The sequence below is a fragment of the Mus pahari genome, chromosome X (assembly GCF_900095145.1).
Source record: "Mus pahari chromosome X, PAHARI_EIJ_v1.1, whole genome shotgun sequence".
Taxonomy (NCBI): Eukaryota; Metazoa; Chordata; class Mammalia; order Rodentia; family Muridae; genus Mus; species Mus pahari.
In genome coordinates, this window is record NC_034613.1 from 91,515,708 (window position 1) to 91,534,613 (window position 18,906).

At 36.5% G+C, this 18,906-nt stretch overlaps 1 protein-coding gene across 13 annotated transcripts in view; it reads right to left on the reverse strand.

The window, feature by feature from the left end:
- Positions 1-18,906, reverse strand: part of Atrx (ATRX chromatin remodeler) — a 141,714-nt gene that overhangs the window by 33,464 nt on the left and 89,344 nt on the right. For 12 of the 13 annotated variants that reach the window (XM_029534445.1, XM_029534446.1, XM_029534440.1 and 9 more), the window contains 12 exons: positions 18,620-18,722; positions 17,510-17,740; positions 13,787-13,928; positions 12,887-12,996; positions 12,060-12,206; positions 11,756-11,933; positions 9,331-9,468; positions 7,947-8,122; positions 6,221-6,338; positions 2,132-2,262; positions 857-945; positions 476-648 (listed from right to left, as the gene is read on the reverse strand). In XM_029534445.1, the coding sequence (XP_029390305.1) occupies positions 476-648; positions 857-945; positions 2,132-2,262; positions 6,221-6,338; positions 7,947-8,122; positions 9,331-9,468; positions 11,756-11,933; positions 12,060-12,206; positions 12,887-12,996; positions 13,787-13,928; positions 17,510-17,740; positions 18,620-18,722 (1,736 nt within the window). The remainder of the gene's footprint in view (positions 1-475; positions 649-856; positions 946-2,131; positions 2,263-6,220; positions 6,339-7,946; positions 8,123-9,330; positions 9,469-11,755; positions 11,934-12,059; positions 12,207-12,886; positions 12,997-13,786; positions 13,929-17,509; positions 17,741-18,619; positions 18,723-18,906) is intronic. The other variant, XM_021188260.1, reaches the window with a different exon arrangement.

The window sequence follows — 18,906 nt, forward strand, 5'->3', positions numbered from 1 at the left end:
TATGAAGAATTAGAAAGGAAAGTCTAAATGATTAAAATTCATTCTAATGTATACAATTCACTACTGAAACGCTTCCAGTAGCTAAGTGTAAATCCTACAGAGGCCTTTAGATTAGACACATTTTAGAATGAATTCCATTTCTAACATTCATTTATAAAACTAAATTTAGCAACTTTACTTCAATATTTTGTAAGAACTGCCCTTAAGAGCTATACTCGAAGTCAGAATAGTTGTGTGCAAGCATATACATTTAAATAAACAATTAGCTTTCCATTTTCTTTCTTACAAATTACCATACAGAGGAGACTGACTTGCCTACAATTAAACATTAATGATTTGTTCTAACTCTGCACCCTCTTAATACTTGAGCAAAGAAATTCCTTTGCATCAACTCTCTAAGATAACAGGACAAAACAAACATGGACGACCTAATGTGCTCAGCCAATGTTCTACAGTAAACGTTCAGCACACTCACTTTCATCTAGCTTCAGAGAAACTGAAGGGTTATTTCCTGTGTCATCCACATTGCCATCTCCACCTCCTCTAGATCTTGAATTCCAGACTTTGATGACTTCAACATCATTGTCACTGCCACTTCCGCTTGAGCTGCTGTCCTTCTTCCCCTTCTTCCCCTTTGCTTTCTTCTTTCTAAAATGAAAAGAGAGGGGGAGGGGGGAGGGGAGGGAGGAGGGGGAGAGGGAGGGAGGGAGGGAGGAAGGGAGAGAGGAAGAGAGGGAGAGAGAACCTTGTGTTAGGAAAGCATAATAACTAAGGCTATAAAGCCAATTATCAGAAGCCCACCCACAAGTACAGGCTTTAAATGTCCCAGCATAGGTAACAAAAGTACTCAATTTACTTTGCATACTCATCTGAGCTTAAACTCATAGAGGTTTCATCAGAATCTGAAGCTATAAATTCATCCATACTATCTTCATCAAAATAACCCTAAACAAAAGAAGACAGGTTTTAGTAGCCCATTTCAACATATATTGGAAAGTCAAACATTTCATTTCCCTTAAATGATATAAAATGAATGAGGGCTAAGGAACTAAAGAAGATTGAAAGAAACAATGGCAATTTAACAGAATTATAAATCAGGAGGTCTTAGATGGGAGGAAGAAAATGTAAAAAATAAGGCGATGCAAGCCAAGTTTGTTGTAGGAAAGTAAATCTCTTGACTCTGAGAAGTTACTGTGACTATATGTGATATTAACATTCAGAGAAACTGAATTAAAGTATGAATGAACTCCTTGAGTCATTTTTCTATAACTATAAAATTACGTCAAATGAAGGGAATACTTAAGGTAAGTTTTCACAGTTCTCAGCCAAGGCTGGCCTCTTCAAGCTAGATGCCGCGGCCTTCCAAGTGCTGAGATTTCAAATGTGTGTCAACACACCCAGCAAGGCTTTGTTTGTGGATCCATGTAGTATGTATGTAGTATGTAGTATGGACTTCCCATGAACTCCCTATGGTAGCCAAGGATGACTCTAAAATTCATGTCCTCCTACTTCCACCCACCAAGTACTGAGATTAGAGATGTATGCCACCTTGCCTGGTTTGTGTGGTCCTGGAGATCAAAGTGTATCATACATGCTAGATACTATACCTATTGAGCTGCATCCCTGGCCCCATTTTTAAATTTTTACATTATTTTCAGTGTGTGTACTCAAGTCACTAGGAATCAAAATTAAAGGTTTTATGCTTATTAGGCAAGGATTCAATTAGTGAGACATATGCCACTAGCCCTTGAAAAAGTTAAAGGGGCTCACTACGAGGACATTTACAACAGAGGATGTAGGCCCCTTAGGTTCAAATACCAGCACATAAACAGACACTTAATGATCCTATAAGCATGATGATTTCAAGATACAGAAATAAGATAAGCCTGGTGGCATACATCTATAATGCAGACACTCAGAAGGCTAAAGAAGACGAAGTCCAAAAGGTGGAGGTTAACACAGTAAGTTTCATGCCATCCAGGGATATAGAGTAAGTACCCATCTCTATGACAACAAAAAGACATTAAATAAACAAAAAAATAAAAGAAGCTGACTTAATGAAATAGAAAGTTGCTTCCAGTATAAAGAATATAAAAAGTAACATTTAAATAATGTGAGGTTCTTCATTTACCTTATTTTCTTTGCTAATATAGTCCAGTTGCAAACACCAAGGATGAGTCCAGATTCTACTTAACATCTGGAAATCTTGAAAGAGCTTTGCACCTGCCTTTCCTCTTCCACCTTCAGTGCTATTGCCTACACCTGACCAAAAGAAACTATAGTTGAAGACACAAGAACTCTCCATTTCCACCATGGTGATTCTGTATTGGATTATCTATGACACACACCCTATTCAAAGTCGAGAAAGGCTTATAAAATCTTATTTCTTACTGGTAATATTTTGAAACATAATCGCTGCACTTGGGAGGCAGAGGCAGGCGGATTTCTGAGTTCCGAGGCCAGCCTGGTCTACAGAGTGAGTTCCAAGACAGCCCAGGCTATACAGAGAAACCCTGACTTGAAAAACCAAAAGAAAAAAAAAGATTGCAGGAAAAACCCACTTTACAAAAATGATTAGAATATTAAAGAACAAATAGGCTATAAGGAAATATATGATTTCTTCCTTCCTTTGGCAGAACTTCATGTGGTCTAAGTGCCTTCACCTCCTGCTCCTCCTGTTTCCACCACCAAGTGCTGAGAATACAAGTGGGTACTGCCACATTGTTGAAAAGTGATGATTAAACAATAAAATACACCAAGTATACTTGAAGATCTCAGTAAAATGTATAAAATAGTTTCTGATTTTAGTCACAACAAAGTCACAATTATTAATACACCTATAATCTGTTGGCTTTCCCATACTGGGAAGGACACTGTTATTTTAAGTAAAGATTACAAAAATCTCCAAAATTGTATCCATGGTCCCTTCATCTATTACAGAGAAACAAAGCCTTTCTCCATACAGATAGACTTGTAGCAATTCTTTCCACATATGATGACACTAAGAGAAGAAAAATGCAAGCCCAGGATACTATACCCAGGAAAACTCTCAATTACCACAGATGGAGAAACCAAATTTACACACTGTCTATCTTTCTACTAATCCAGTCCTACAGAGGATGTTAGAACGAAATTTCCAACACAAGAAGTGTAACGATACCCAAGAAAACATGAAACTAAACATTTCAGAACAAACTCTAAAGAAGAGAACCATACACATACAGTACCACCACCAGCAACAAAAATAATAGGAACTAACAATCAAATGTCTTTAATATGTCTCAACACCAATGGACTCAACTCCCCAATAAGAAGATACAGGCTGGATATTTAAACAGAATCTAGCGTTTTGCTGCATACAAGATACACACTTCGGTGACAAACAGACACTATCTCAGAGTAAAAGCTGGAAAAGAGTTTTCTAAGCAAACGGTCACAAGAAACAACACCTTTCACAATAGCCACAAATAGTATAAAATATCTTGGTGTAACTAACTCTTGCCAAATAAGTGAAAGCTGTTATGACAAGACCTACAAATCCCTGAAAAATGAAATCAAAGAAGACCTCAGAGGATGGAAAGATCTCCCATGCTCATGGATTGGTAGGATTAACATAGTAAAAATGGCCATCTTACCAAAAGCAATCTACAGATTCAATGCAATCCCCATCAAAATTCCAACAGAATTCTTCACAGACATGGAAAGAGCAGCTCTCAACTTCATATGGAAAAACAAAAAGTCCAGGATAGCCAAAACTATTCTCAACGATCAAAGAATTTCTGGAGGAATCACCATCCCTGACCTCAAGCTGTTCTACAAAGCAAAAGAGATAAACTGCATGGTATTGGTACAGAAACAGACAGGTCAATCAATGGAATAGGAACAAAGACCCAGAACTAAACCCACACACCTATGGAAACTTGATCTTTTACAAAGGAGCAAAAAGATACAGTGGATAAAAGAAAGCATCATCAATAAACGGTGCTTGTTTAACTGCCGATTATGAAAATAGATCCATTCTTATCTCCCTGTACAAAGCTCAAGTACAAGTGGATCAAGGACCTCCACATAAACCGGATACACCGAAACTAATAGAAGATAAAGTAGGGAAAAACCTTGAACTCACTAGCAAAGGGGAAATTTTCATTAAGAGAACACCAATGGCTCAGGCTCTAAGATCAACAATTGATAAATGATACCTCATGAAACTGAAAAGCTTGTGTATGGCAAATGACACCTTTAGTAGGACAAATCAGCAACCTACAGATGGGGGAAAATCTTCACTAACCTCACAGCAGACAGAAGGCTAATATTCAAAACATATAAAGAACTCAAGAAGTTAACCACCAAAGAACCAAATAACCAATAACCAATTAATAAATCGGGTACAGAGCTAAACAGAGAATTCATAGCAGAGGAATCTGGATTGGTCAAGAAGCACTTAAAAACATGTTCAAAGTCCTTAGTCATCAGGGAAATGCAAATCAAAACAACCCAGTCAGAATGGCTAAGATCAAAAACTCAGGTGACAGCAGATGCTGGTAAGGATGTGGAGAAAGAGGAACACTCCTCCATTGCTGGTGGAAATGCAAGTGGTACAACCACTCTGGAAATCAGTCTGGCGGTTCCTCAGAAAACTGGATACAGTACTACCTGAGGACCCAGATCTTCCAACTGGTAATAAGGACACATGTTCCACTATGTTCATAGCAGCCTTATTGATAGTAGCCAGAAGCTAGAAAGAACCCAGATGCCCCTCAATAGAGGAATGGATACAGAAAGTGTGGTACATTTACACAGTGCAGTACTACTCAGCTATTAAAAACAATGACTTAGTGCTGGGCGTGGTGGTGCACGCCTTTAATCTCAGCACTTGGGAGGCAGAGGCAGGTGAATTTCTGAGTTCGAGGCCAGCCTGGTCTACAAAGTGAGTTCCAAGACAGCCAGGACTATACAGAGAAACCCTGTCTTGAAAAACCAAAAAAAAAAAAAAAAAAAAAAGGATGGAACTAGAAAATATCATCCTGAGTGAGGTAACCCAATCACAAAAGAACACACATGGTATGCACTCACTGATAAGTGGATATTAGCTCAGAAGTAGTACAGAATACTTAAGACACAACCCACAGACTGTAAGAAATGTAAAAAGTAGAAAGGCCGAAATAAGGAAGTTTCATTTCCACTTAGCAAGTGGAAGGAAATAATCCCGGGAGACAGAGGGAAGCAGAGGGAAGGAGGGACCTCGGTGTGTGCTTGGGGAAACAGGATCAGGTATGGGGGTGGTAGAGTTCACCTTCAAACTTTTTGAACTTGATAGTTATGAAACGATCTCATGGAATTAATTTATATATCTTTTAAAACAAATGTAGCTATATATTTAAAAACAATCCTCTGGAATTCTATGCTTCCTCTATTGGCACATGATTCAGAAGTACTCCGATTGCTTTCCTTTTGTTCAAGACAGGGTGTCTCTGTATAGGCCTCACTGTCCTGGAACTCACTGTGTAGACTAGGCTAGCCTTGAATTCAGAGAGCCACCTACCTGTCTAATGAGTGCTGGAACTAAAGGCCTGTACCACCATACTCAGCATAAACTATCTTTTTCGGTTTTTTTAGAATAATTTATTTTTTTATTTTGTCCACATTGGTGTTCTGACTGCATATATGTCTATGAGGATGTCAGATTCCCTGTGACTAAAATTACAGTTGTAGGCTGCCATGTGGGTGCTGGGAATTGTACCTGGGTCCTCTGAAAGAACAGCCAGTGATCGTAACCACTAAACCATCTCTCCACCCCCCATAAATTACTCTTAACAAATGGCTGAATTCCATATGATACACAGAGATTTCTGGGGATTTTCTTGTGTATTTGGAGAGGGGTGTGCTGGAAATTAAGGTAAGGGTACTTCTGCTAAACATTATTTCATTAGCCAGGGGGTAGTAACCCAGCCAGGGCTACACAAAGAAACTCTGTCCAAAAATATAAAAGCAAGCAAACAAAAACATTATTGCTTTAAGTTTGTCCCTTGAGTTTAGTACTGATAGCAATTTTAATTATAAGCATTGCAATTGTAACCCTAGTTATTCTGTTCAAATGTAAAACTAAAAAGAACAACAACAACAAAAAAAAACAAACAACATGGAAAATTACTAAGACCATATTCATCAGAAACAGAACCTGTTCGCGGAGAAGATTAAAACACCGGAATGTATTTGTTACCTGTTAAGTGATCTAAGTAGTATTGATAGAGCTTGCACTGAATAGCAGTCATTCTCACAGCTAACACATACTCATGTTTTGGAGGCAAGAACTTGGTTAACGCTGTGTAATCCTTCCTCTGCAATCAACAAGGCAAAGAGTACAAATCAATCATCTCAATATGGAACCAGAATCAAGTGCTTGAAGAACAGTGGGTTTCTAGAGTTGAAAGACACATAATTGATATTTTCTTAAGGATAGTTTCCCTCTCAATTCATACCAGGGACTACATATGATTATACCTAATATATTTCATATGACTAGATAATATGTTACACCGCCAAAAAAAAAAACAAAAAAACAAAAAAAAAACATACTGCAACATGACCATCAGGTTTTACAAAGTCATGTGAAAAGCAATACTGTCAAAAGTAAATTGGTTTTCTCATAGGACATCATAGGAATCAAAGTGTCATGTAGCCAAGTGTTGAAGTACATGCCTGTGATCCTAGCACTTGAGAGGCTGAGGCAAGAACATCAAGGGTTCCAGGCCAGCCTAGGCTACATAAAGAAAACCCATCTCAAAGGAGAAAAAAAGGAATAAAAAACCCACAAAATCCAAATTCTAATGCAATCTGAGTTGTATGCCAAACATTAACTTTTGAAGCAATGTTTGTATACTCTGAGAAAATAAGGCATATATAAAACACTAATAAAACAATTTTATTAAAGGGACAGAAAAAACCCACAAATACTAATAATTATTAAATATAAATAACGACTTAAACAGAAAAAGCAACTTACTACTTAGGTAGTAATAATAATAGAGAAGACAAGTACTTACTAGTACATATAGCCAACATGTTAAAACATGATTATGTTCTATGATAACACTATGGTCATACTAAAGGACAGCCTTTTTTTGTTCCATAGAACATTTTTGAAGCTACCTTTAGTGTTAGTGTCTTAAGAGAGAATATAGATCTTGAAATCTCTGAATTGATAGCTCTATCTCTGCATATTCACCTATCTGCATATTCACCTATCTGCATATTCACTGACAGTCTTATTTTATATAACGTTATTAACCTGTACAGTATATACCCAAAAGTAATAAAACTGGTATATGCATGAGTGCATGCATGTGTCTGTAAAGGATGTATATGAAGAGAGTGTGAATGAATGTATGGATGATGTGTATGTGACAGTACATATGTAGAGGCCAGAGAACAACTCTGGTAGAGCCGCTTTTTCTCTTTCCAACTTTACATGGATTCCAGAAATTGAACTTGGGATGCCAGGCTTGTTCAGCAAGGACCTTTACCCACTAAGCCAGCTTGCCAGCCCCTAAAACTGTTCCTTAACAATTACTTTAAAAAATAGTTTCTCTCTTAAGTCATACTAGCCTCTACTAGAGCTATTCAAACAGTGAAGTTCTGAAGACCATGTCAAGTATACAGACATAAGAATTTCTTCAGCATAAACAGCTTTGCTCTTCTTCAGAACCCACTACTCAAAAAATGTGAATCAAAACATCAACACTGCAAAATATCAAGAAAGTGTATAGATCAACTATGTTCTTAAATTGTGAAAGGTATTACAAATGTGCATAACTGGTGGATCGTAAACCAATGCAGAAATATAATTATAAAATTTTAAAAAGAAAATAAAACAAAGTAGCTCAAGCCTAAAGTCAAAAACTGATTTGGGACTCCATTATCTCCATTACTGTGGAGCATCTCTGTACCTGAACACATCCGGCTAACATCTCATAGAGAATATGAGCACGTTTTTTCATCACTCTCACATCTACCATGGTAGAATCTGCACACTGTCCATTTTGGATTGGATTTATAAATCTATTCCTGAATTCCTTGATGGATCCAAGCAAATTTTCCTTGATAAAGTTAACCATGCAATGATCTAAGAGACAAGACATTAATACATTAATAACGTTCATGATAGAAAGACCCAGAAAAACTCTCTAAAATATTCCTAATGCCAAATGCTCATCTTATAGAAGTATTTTCAGGAAGGGAAGTGGGAGGTAATAAAGAAAACATTTAGTATAAAAACGGTTTGCAAATCTGATCTAGAACTACATAAATCTTATAATAAATCTGTTTGTTACAACAGAGTTGATACTAAATTACTATTCATAACATGTAAACCATAAAACAAGTCTACATAAGGGTAAAGTGCACATAACTGCCATGATGATTTTATGGTCAGTGAGAACATCCTGCAAAGAAAATATTAAGTACCACATAAAAATAATACAAATAGAGGACAAGCTACTGTAGGTAAGATATATAGCTAATTCAGTTCTTGATGCAGCTGCAGAAGGTGTCATCAATCATCCTATATGAAACACAATCACAATGTAAAATAGCATTTCTGTAAAAGGAGAATAGAAGAGAAATAAGGGGAAAAAAATGAATGAATAAAAAGCTGAACACACAAGAAAACGTGGAACTCTTATGATGCCAATTGCCATTTGCTAAATAAGCTCCTGTTCCATCACATGACAGTGAAAGAATGTCACAAGGCACTTCTCAATGTATTTCACTTTTGTCCTCACTCTGAGAAAATGCTCCTCTGGGGACGATTTGCTAGTTCTTTTTTTCTCATCTCCACTTTCCAAAATGTTCATAATTGGAATTTTTTATTTTGATTTTTGCAGTGGGAGACAAAGTCTCACTATGTATTACTAGCTATTCTTGAACTTACAGAAATCCACCTACCTCTGCCTCCTCAGTACTAAAATTAGATGCATACAATATCAGACCCAGACTCTGTGTCCTTTCTGGTACTTCCTCCTATTAGAACTATTGTATAGGCACATACACATTTGTATATTTTGAAGCAATCGTTAAAGAATTCTCATACTTTTTAAATATTTCTTTTCCCTTAGTTATATCTAAACGATGGCAATGGCTTATGTCTTGAGTGGTTTGCTACTCGTATTTACAAAGCATTGCACTTGAAAAGCATGTTGTTCTTTTACAGAAGAATCAATTATACATTATGGTCAACAAACAGAAGGAAGAGGAAATGGCCAAATTTACAAACATGGACGAGTCAAGAGCAACACTGACATTCTAAAGCAGAGTGGCATAATATTAACTCACACTCAATTAGGTTATTTTGAAGTGGTGTTCCTGTTAAAATAATCCTCCTCCTCGATTTTATAGAGTTCATTGCTTTTGAAACAGCAGATGCTTCATTTTTTAGAATATGGCCTTCATCACAAACAACAAAATCAGGGCCTATAAAAATATACATAAGAACAGCACTTAATTAAAAGGAAAAAAACTAAAAAGAAACAATAAAACTAAAACGGTTGCTCATGGAAGTATATATGGTTCATCATTTTACACTGCTGATCTAGGAAGAAGACAAAGCAATATCATTAGAAACACATTCTAGGTGCCACTGTGCATGACTGAAATAGGACTTGTTAGTATTAATCAAGTCCCCATAAGCAAATATTAAAATACTACCAAAGATCTAAAAGCCTGTGAAGAATAGATAAAAGGTTTTACCAATAAAGCCAACCACGGTGGCACAAACCCTTAGTCCTAGCACCAGTTCTACAGGGTCCCAAGAGAGCCAGGGCTACAAAGAGAAAGCCTGTGTCAAAAAGCAAGTACAAAAAGGATAATGAAAACCTAGTGACGATTATCCTCAATATATTTGGGTACTTCCTAAAAGAAGTATCTTTTAAGGGATTTAAAAAATAACTTTTAGAACTAAGATATGTTAGAATGATTACATAATAGAATTTATAACAACTAGAAGGAAAATATCTCTGAAAACAATATTGTGACATTCGAGTACATTAAAATTATTGCCTAAGACACCAAAGAGCTTAAATATACATGAAAAGAAAACTATCAAACGCTACAAGAAATAATACAGGGGGTGAATGAAGACGCGACTCAGTGGTTATAAGAAAATGCTGCTCTCCCATAGGATCTAGGTTCCACCTCGAACAGAATATGAAATAGCATCTCATATATACCAAGGCTGGCTTGGAATCCACTAAAGACAGGAGAATGACCTTGACTCCTCCTGCCTCCCCCCCCCAAGTCCTCGGGTTGTAGATATGTGCTACTGAACCCAGTGTTGAAGTTTGTACTTTTAGGCAGTATCTTGCTGAGAATCAGCAGCCCACAAAAATTAAATTTCTAAAGTTGATGTACAGTTGCTACTGAATTCACGACTTTCACACAATCATCAGGTCATAAAGAAAATAAACCCAACAAAAGGCATCAAAAGTCTATAGTTATTTACATTATGAAAATCACTTGCATTTAAAAAGCTCCAGGACAGCCAGAGCTATACAGAGAAACCCTGTCTCAAAAAACCAAAAAAAAAAAAAAAAAAAAAAAAAAGAGAGAGAGATGAAATTTAAAAATAAAATAAATCATGGCATCTTAAACTGATTCTGGAATCGACTGTCCTCTTGCATCATGGATTCCAGACACTGAACTCAAATCAATAGACACACACACTAACAGCTTCCACTCACTAATCTACCTTGGTATACAACACTCCCTTTGTGCTTGAGATACTCATATGATCTCCCTGACTCCACATCAGGAGTGCTAGGATTACAGAAATGACTCAAGAAATGCCTCACCATGTAAAGCATCTAACTCTTGTGTAAAGACTAAATTGAGGGCTGAGATGTAATCCAGCATGGGCTTGAGTTCACTCTGTAGTACCACTTCACCACACGAATGAGATATTGTGGTACATGCCTGTATTTCCATCACTCAGGAAATGGAAGGAGAAGGATCAGAAGGTTAAGGTGATCCTCTGCAAGCCTATGACACACAAGACCTAGTCAATTATAGGCACACGCCACCATGCCATTTTTTTTGAACACTTTATTACTTATTTTATTTATTTATATGAGTACACTGTAGCTGTCTTCAGACACACCAGAAGACGGCATCAGATCCCATTACAGATGGTGAGCCACCATGTGGTTGCTGGGAATTGAACTCAGGACCTCTAGAAGAGCAGTCAATGCTCTTAACCGCTGAGTCATCTCTCCAGCCTGTGCCTGGTTTTTAAGACTATTGTTTGAAAGTGTTCCCAAGAAATCTTGTGACAAAAAAAAATCTGCTGAAATGCTTGATACCATTCAGTAGTTTACAATTCTCCAATAATACACCGACCATAGATCCCCAAACACTGAAACTCTGAACAGCTAGCAGCATTAAGGATAGTTTTATATTATTTAAATTATCAGTATTAAAAATAAAACCTCAAGGACAAAGGAAACTAGTACCAAGTACTTAATAAATGTCCAATTACTTGTAAATTTTTTGTCTGTTTAACACAGGGTTTCTCTGTGTAGCTCTAGCTGTCCTGAAACTTGTTCAGTAGACCAGGTTGGCATCAAACTCTGAGATTGACCCACCTCTGCTTCCACAGTGCTGGGATTAAAGGTGTGTGCCAGAATGTCTGGCTCAATTAGAAACTCTTAAAGATAAACATAAAATTTCAACTAGCTTCATAATGTCAGAACTAGTAGTAACATACCTGGGTCAACTAAAGCTTTATTAAATATTTCTTTAAGTTTCCGACTCTTCACATTCCTTCCTTGAGCAAGATTTCTGTACATTTCATACCCTATGATCATAACACCACCATCTTCTTGCCATCTCTGTAGCATATAACTTCTCTCCTGAGGACGTTTCACAGTTGCTAACTCAGAGACCTTTAAAAATAAAGTTCTAAATATTACCATTAAAATGTGCATGAGTAATTAAGACAATTATTTCAGAATGAATATGAATATGAATCTCATGCTATTGTTTCAACAGGAATCATTACTAAAAGTTACCTCAAGTTTTTCACCATCATTTAATCCCTCCTGCCATTTCTCAAATTCATTCATCCAATTCAAAGCAGTGTTAAGAGGACAAACCACTAAAGCTGTACTGAAATCCAATTTGTCACACAAAAGAACTGTATGAAGAAAACTGACCACCTAAAAGAAAGTAAAGTTACATGTTCATTTCAATAGCCACAAAAATTTTTTTTTAAAAAGTAAGGAATCATGACTTAATAGTTTTACGTTAAACACTAAGCCAGCAAACTAAAGATCATAATTTCCAACACACTGAAAATACAAGTAAAGAAAATATAATATTAAACCCAGCCCAAGAAATGAAGCAGTTTTATTACTAAAAAAGACTTTATATTCCTATTCTCATTAGACTAATAAAAGTTGAAAAATAAATTAAATTCATGTATCCTTGAAGTGGGAGGTAGCCATACCTACAACTACACTGCTTCAACTACATCCTCATCTTTTCATGAACACTGCTTTTTTTTTTTTTTTTTGTAATGCTATCAGAAATGTTTGTGGGGTTTTTTTTCTTATCTTTGAGATTATAATATACTTGTATCATTTCCTCTTTCTCTTTGCTCCCTCTGAATTTTCACATACACCTCGTCATGCTCTCTTTCCAATTCATTGCCTTTATCCCATTAATTGTTATTATAGACATATATGTATGTACACATATACAGTCACCACCTCTTTAAAAATGCTGGCCCTCTCGGTCCTCCTTTTTACTGCTGAATGCCCCTCCACACTCTACCTAAAACACAGCAGAATCAAATATATGTGCAAAAATGGATAGGTTTATTTCCTATAGCTCTTACCTGGAGGGTCTTACCAAGGCCCATGCAGTGGGCAAGAATACATCCTGAACCTGGAGATTTCTTTGTCTTTTTCACAGACTCACAGCAGCAATCCCACATAAACTGAACACCTAAGAAGGAGAAACCAAAACTTCCAAGAAACAGCAGAGGTTTATTGTTTCTGAAGATTTATTGTAAGTACTCTGAACCACTGGGCCATCTCTCCAGCACCCAAGAAACAACACTAGAGCTAAAAAAAAATCTTAAAAGCAATCAGAATTTTTTTCCTTAAATAAATCAGGAATAAAACATAAGCACACAAGATAAGGGTTTCTGTTCAGTTATCCTAAACTATCACATTTCCCTATAGCTTAGGATGGCTGCCAGAGACAGAAGAATATTTGAAAACAGAAAATGTCCAGGAGTAGAAATTGAACAATAAGAGGGGTTGGTAATCTAAGATGCAGAAACTTGTTTATTTCCCTTATGGAGTCCTTCATATACACGTTTAAAACTACACCAGTACGTAGGGCAGCAGAGAGTAGGGCAGCTGAATAACTCTGTAATACTGATGTAGGAAAACCAATTGAACACTTACTTGAAAATGTTGAAATGTCACTTCCCAAAGAAAGCCTTTGGTTAACTGTGCTTAGACCTAAGTCAAGCACTATGTAGTAGAACTCCACCTGCTATACAGATTCCCACTTGTAAGTAGTACCTCTTGCCTACTTAAAAAACTACCCTTGCAGACACCCAACTTGTTCTTCCTTACTTCCTTGTGTGATCTGTAACAGCTGGAATCATATTATTTTTGTTCAACAATGTATCTCCAGTGATGGGCAAAATGCTAGGCAAAAAAGAACAAAACAAAACATAGGTAATATTTAGCTAAAATGATTAAATCATTTAATAGCTTCTTACCATCTACTTGATGGGGTTTCAATTTTATAACCATGTTTCTATGAACCTGCACTAACGGTTCTTTGGTTTCTTCATCTTCATCTAAAACCAATTTGGTTGTTATTGGACACTTAGTAGGTGAAGCATCCTCAATTTCTATCACCTACAAAAAAAAAGGAGTCATTGATAGTTAAGCTCATAGATTTCTTTCAAGCAATGATGGTATATCAATCTTAATAATATAGATTGTCCAAAACACAGACTCAACTATTCCTACATAACACATCCAAAGTGAGAAAATCCAGGTCTATGTTTTCCAGATGAAAAACCCCACATGGACTTGAAATCACTATAGCAAACCAAGAAATTACCTTTGACCCATGATAGCAAAACCAGTACTGTTTTAACAAAAGAAATGTTTGTGTGAAGAATAAAACAATAGTTTCATTGTTGATACAAAAACCACAAAAACAAAACAAATATTCTTGATTTGAAAACTGTCAGGGTGGGGTGTGGTTTAGTAGTAGAGAAATTGCATAACATGTGCCAGCAAATGTGTTCAAATCTCTATAATAGAAAACAAAACATTTGAAGAAATGGTCACACAAGCCTATTTTCATACTACTTGAGAGGCGACGACAGGAGAATCAGGGTTCCAGGACAGGTGAAACTATATATTGAGTGTGTCTCTAAAAAGTAAAAACACTAAAAGCCTTGAACTGATAATCTATCTCTCCTCTCCTCCTCCTAAATGAGTCTGAATCAAATTTAAGAAACTATGCAATTTCGTGTATAAAAGGTTGTCAGGGTCTCTTTAAAAGGCTGATTTTTAAAAAATTCATGTTATCAAATCCAAAAATTATAAGTTAAATCACAAGTTACTAACAAGTTACATGGATACTAATTTTACAAGAAATTTAAACTGAATAACACACCAAGGATGCTACTGGGAAACAATATAGTTGAGCAAAACTTCCATAGGAATCTAGGTCCAACATCATTTTATTACGCTACATAAATTTTCTTAACTTTGGTTTCTATACTTGAAAATATGTGAAATATTTCAAGAGCCCTCAGGAGTACTGTAGAAAATAAATGAAGCACAATACATTAAGGGTTTAGCACACAAAAAGAAATATTAGTTATTATGCCCTAGCATGGATGATGTAAGACATACCACGGGGGGGGGGCACTAGAAAAAAAGTGAAATTTCTTAAATGTTTTGGCATGTTTGCATGCCATGATGGGCATAATATTAAAACTGCACCAGGATTCTTGCCTTCTGTTATAAACATCTTGTATAATCTGTCCTTCTTGAGACCTACAAACACCATTTGATACTGTTCCCAGATTTGAATAATCATCATTTGACTCAGACTTATTCTCCTATGTGGTCTTGACATAACAAAGTTAGCTCTCCTATGGGCAGCAAAACTGAAAGCAAAATGCCAAGTAGTAAAGAGAAGCCATGTAGTGGATGAGAAGGGGCTGTATTTGCTAATTCTGAGAAGAAAAAAAAAATCCTGTCACTGAGTCATATTGGGAAAATCCTACAAACTTAGGTAGAGTCCTGCTTAATCCCTTCAACTTTAGTGAAACTCTGAGCAGAGGATGAAGTAGAGCCTTACCACTCCCAACTTCTCTAATAATTGTAAAAAAATAAATTTCTATCTTCAAAGAGGTTAAGTGTATGCTAATTTGTTCCTATAAGGGCAAAGCCCTTGATGTCTGCAACCCCTTTTCTCAGGCACTGCAAGTGACTTTCTGAAGTCACTGCAACCAGTAGGTAAAGGAATGTGGGGACTCCACTCTACCACAAACCTCAGTGCTTTGCATGCTTCGCCTACACTCTGATGCAACAGGAAACAAAGCACAGAGGAAACAGTCTTCAGAGGGAGTACTCTGCCTTTTGGACCTTTGCTATTCCTACATACATACAGGAACTGGCCACCGGAGAAATAACTTAGCCAGCCCGAGGACTAATGCTCACTGTGGCCGTGATCAGCACTGACGATTTTAAAAAGGGAAGTTCTTTTCTTTCATGTAGTAAGCTTTTTATATCCCTTTCTAGATTAAATTTATACAGTATTTATAATGTTTATATTAATTTTAACTTCAGAGCTTACTCTAAATCATTATCTGTGCTATTTTTGTTCCTCTGGTTCTGAAGACAAGGCTGGCCTCAAATTCACAGAAATCTGCCTGCCTCTGCCTCCTAAGTGCTGAGAAAAAAGATGTGTGCTACAGCACACAGTGGCTTTAACGGATTTTAAAGCATTCCTACATCTGGTTTGATTTTGTGTTCTCATTAACTTTTCTTTGAGTGTTACTAAGGAATGAGCTCATCAGAGAAGGCCACTCACATAGACCTGTAGAAAGGGAACAAGAGTATCTATCCCAAGAGATGTACAATCATAAAACAGAAGAGTGAGAATCATGAAAATGCAAAGCAAGACAACTTACAAAACTTTCTCAAAATCCTATTACTTGAAGGAATAATGTATAATATCATGTTGTACTAATGGTTAAAAGATCCTTATCTCTCTAATGGTACAGTCTTAACTATTGATAAAAGATGATACCATTACTGGGAACTATCCCAAAATAATCTAAAACTAAGTAAATATATTATTTAAATCTAGCACTGTGAGTATACGCGAAGCAAGGATAGTAGAGAGATGACTCAGAAGTTAATAGCACAGACTGCTCTTTAAGAAGAGAACCACTGAGTCCCTAGGACCCTTGTCTGCTGATAACTCCAAGCATTAGCCTTCAAGGACATTTGACAGAATCATTTGGCCTTAATCGGCAACCACCAACACATATGAAACCCACATGTAGACAAATAGCGAAACAGAAAGAAAGACACATTCACACACGAAAACGTGTGTGTGTGTAATTAAAACAGAAATCATGTTTTTTTAAAAATAGAAATATTTAATAGATATAAAAATGAATTTCAGTGGTGGCCAGCTACTCGGCAAGAAAAGGTACTGTCTATGCAAGCCTAACAAGTGACGAACGTGAAGGCAAAAGGAGGTGACTAATCCCACTGTGCCCTCTGATACGTGAATGGATACCATGGCACATATGCACAACCACACATACAATTTTAAACTTTAAAAAGAACAGGTGGGAGTGGTGGCGCAAGCCTTTCATCTCAGCACTTGGGAGGCAGAGGCAGGCGGATTTCTGAGTTCGAGGCCAGCCTAGTCTACAAAGTGAGTTCCAGGTCAGCCAGGGCTATACCTGTCTCGAAAAACCACAATAAATAAATAAATAAATAAATAAAAATGAAATAGACGGAAAATTTAAAAAATTATTTTCCTAACTATACCTCAATAATATGGTGATCATACAAGAGTCTCAAGTGTTTCCAAGTACCTAATTATACATAGACTAAAAAGCAAAGCATACTAGCAATGGTGTAAAAGAATTTTACCTAGAAATCTATAGTTTATTAAGACATTCAACTCGGGGCTGGCGAGATGGCTCATTGGTAAGAGCACACGACTGTTCTGCTGAAGGTCCCGAGTTCAAATCCCAGCAACCACATGGTGGCTCACAACCATGCATAAGGAGATCTGACTCCCTCTTCTGGAGTGTCTGAAGACAGCTACAGTGTACTTACATATAATAAATATAAATAAATCTTTAAAAAAAAGACATTCAACTCATGAAAATCTGTATTCATCTATGACACATGTCTATGAAAGTTATATAGCAAATTGAAAGGTTGGTTACCTCTCTTAATTTCTCTCTTTCACGTTCCCTCTCTGCAATACGTTTTCGCCTTTCTTCCTCTTCTTTAAGGGCATTCTGTGTTTCTGTTCTTAGTTTATCATCTTTAAGAATCTTCCGAATTTTCTTTCTGCCTTTTCCAGGTGACTTAGAATCATCATTTTCATCTTCCTCCTCCTCGTCCTCATCCTCATCCTCATCATCACCGTCCTTTTTTTCTTCCTCAGAATGGCTCTGAAATTTAAACACAGAAACAAGGAGTAAAACTGCTGTGCTGCACCAGCTTCCTGTTGTTTATGTAATGTGCCAATAGGAAGTAGAAAATCTTTATTAATTATATCTAGAAACAAAGACATATTCAGGGCTGCAGAGATGGCTCAGCGGTTAAGAGCACTGACTGCTCTTCTGAAGGTCCTGAGTTCAATTCCCAGCAACCACATGGTGGCTCACAACCATCTGTAATGGGATCTGATGCCCTCTTCTGGTGTGTCTGGAGATAGTTACAGTGTACTTATAATAATAAAAAAAAATCTTTAAAAAAAAGACATATTCAAAAACTTAATAAGCATTGACAAAGGAAAACAATCAGAGCAAAGGAGTCAAATGGGTATTTATTTTTAAAATTTATACAAATAAATAACAAAAACATGAAAATAACTCTGGGTCACTGAAAAATAAAATTCAAGACTGCAATATGAGATCATTTTATATTCATTATACCTGCTGTTACCAAAGAAAAAAAGAAAATGTATAAAACTAAATGTGAGGTGGGACAGTGCTTTTAAGAATGCTAATTGATGTAACCAATATAGAAAACATAGGGGAAAATCCTTTAACATTTAATTGTTTGTATGGCCCAGCAATCACAACTTGTATGCATACCAGAAACAAACATTTGAATGATAATTTCATCATCTCATGACTCAAAACAATTAAAAAGAAAATAAGCCATTAAGGATTGTGGGGCTAAAGAAAAAACATCAAGAAAGAAAAAATAAAAAGAAACTTTCCACAAGTTTTAAATTTAAATAAAATAAAATGTAATTACTGAATGAAATTCAAAGAGAAAATGTGTGAATTATAATAGAGTCAAACAATCAACATCATTCCTGCCTTATTTTCACTGGAGGAATCCTCTTGAACCTTAATGCGCCGTCTTTTCTTCTTTTGTTTATAGCTCCGCTGATTTTCTTCCAATTCTGCTTTCTTTGCAGACCTGAAGAAAAGTGTAAATGTAAAAAAAAAAAAATGCTTCCGGGCTGGTGAGATTGCTCAGCAGGTAAGAACACCCAACTGCTCTTCCAAAGGTCCTGAGTTCAAATCCCAGCAACCACATGATGGTTCACAACCATCCGTAACGAGATCTGGCGCCCTCTTCTGAAGTGTCTGAAGACAGCTAC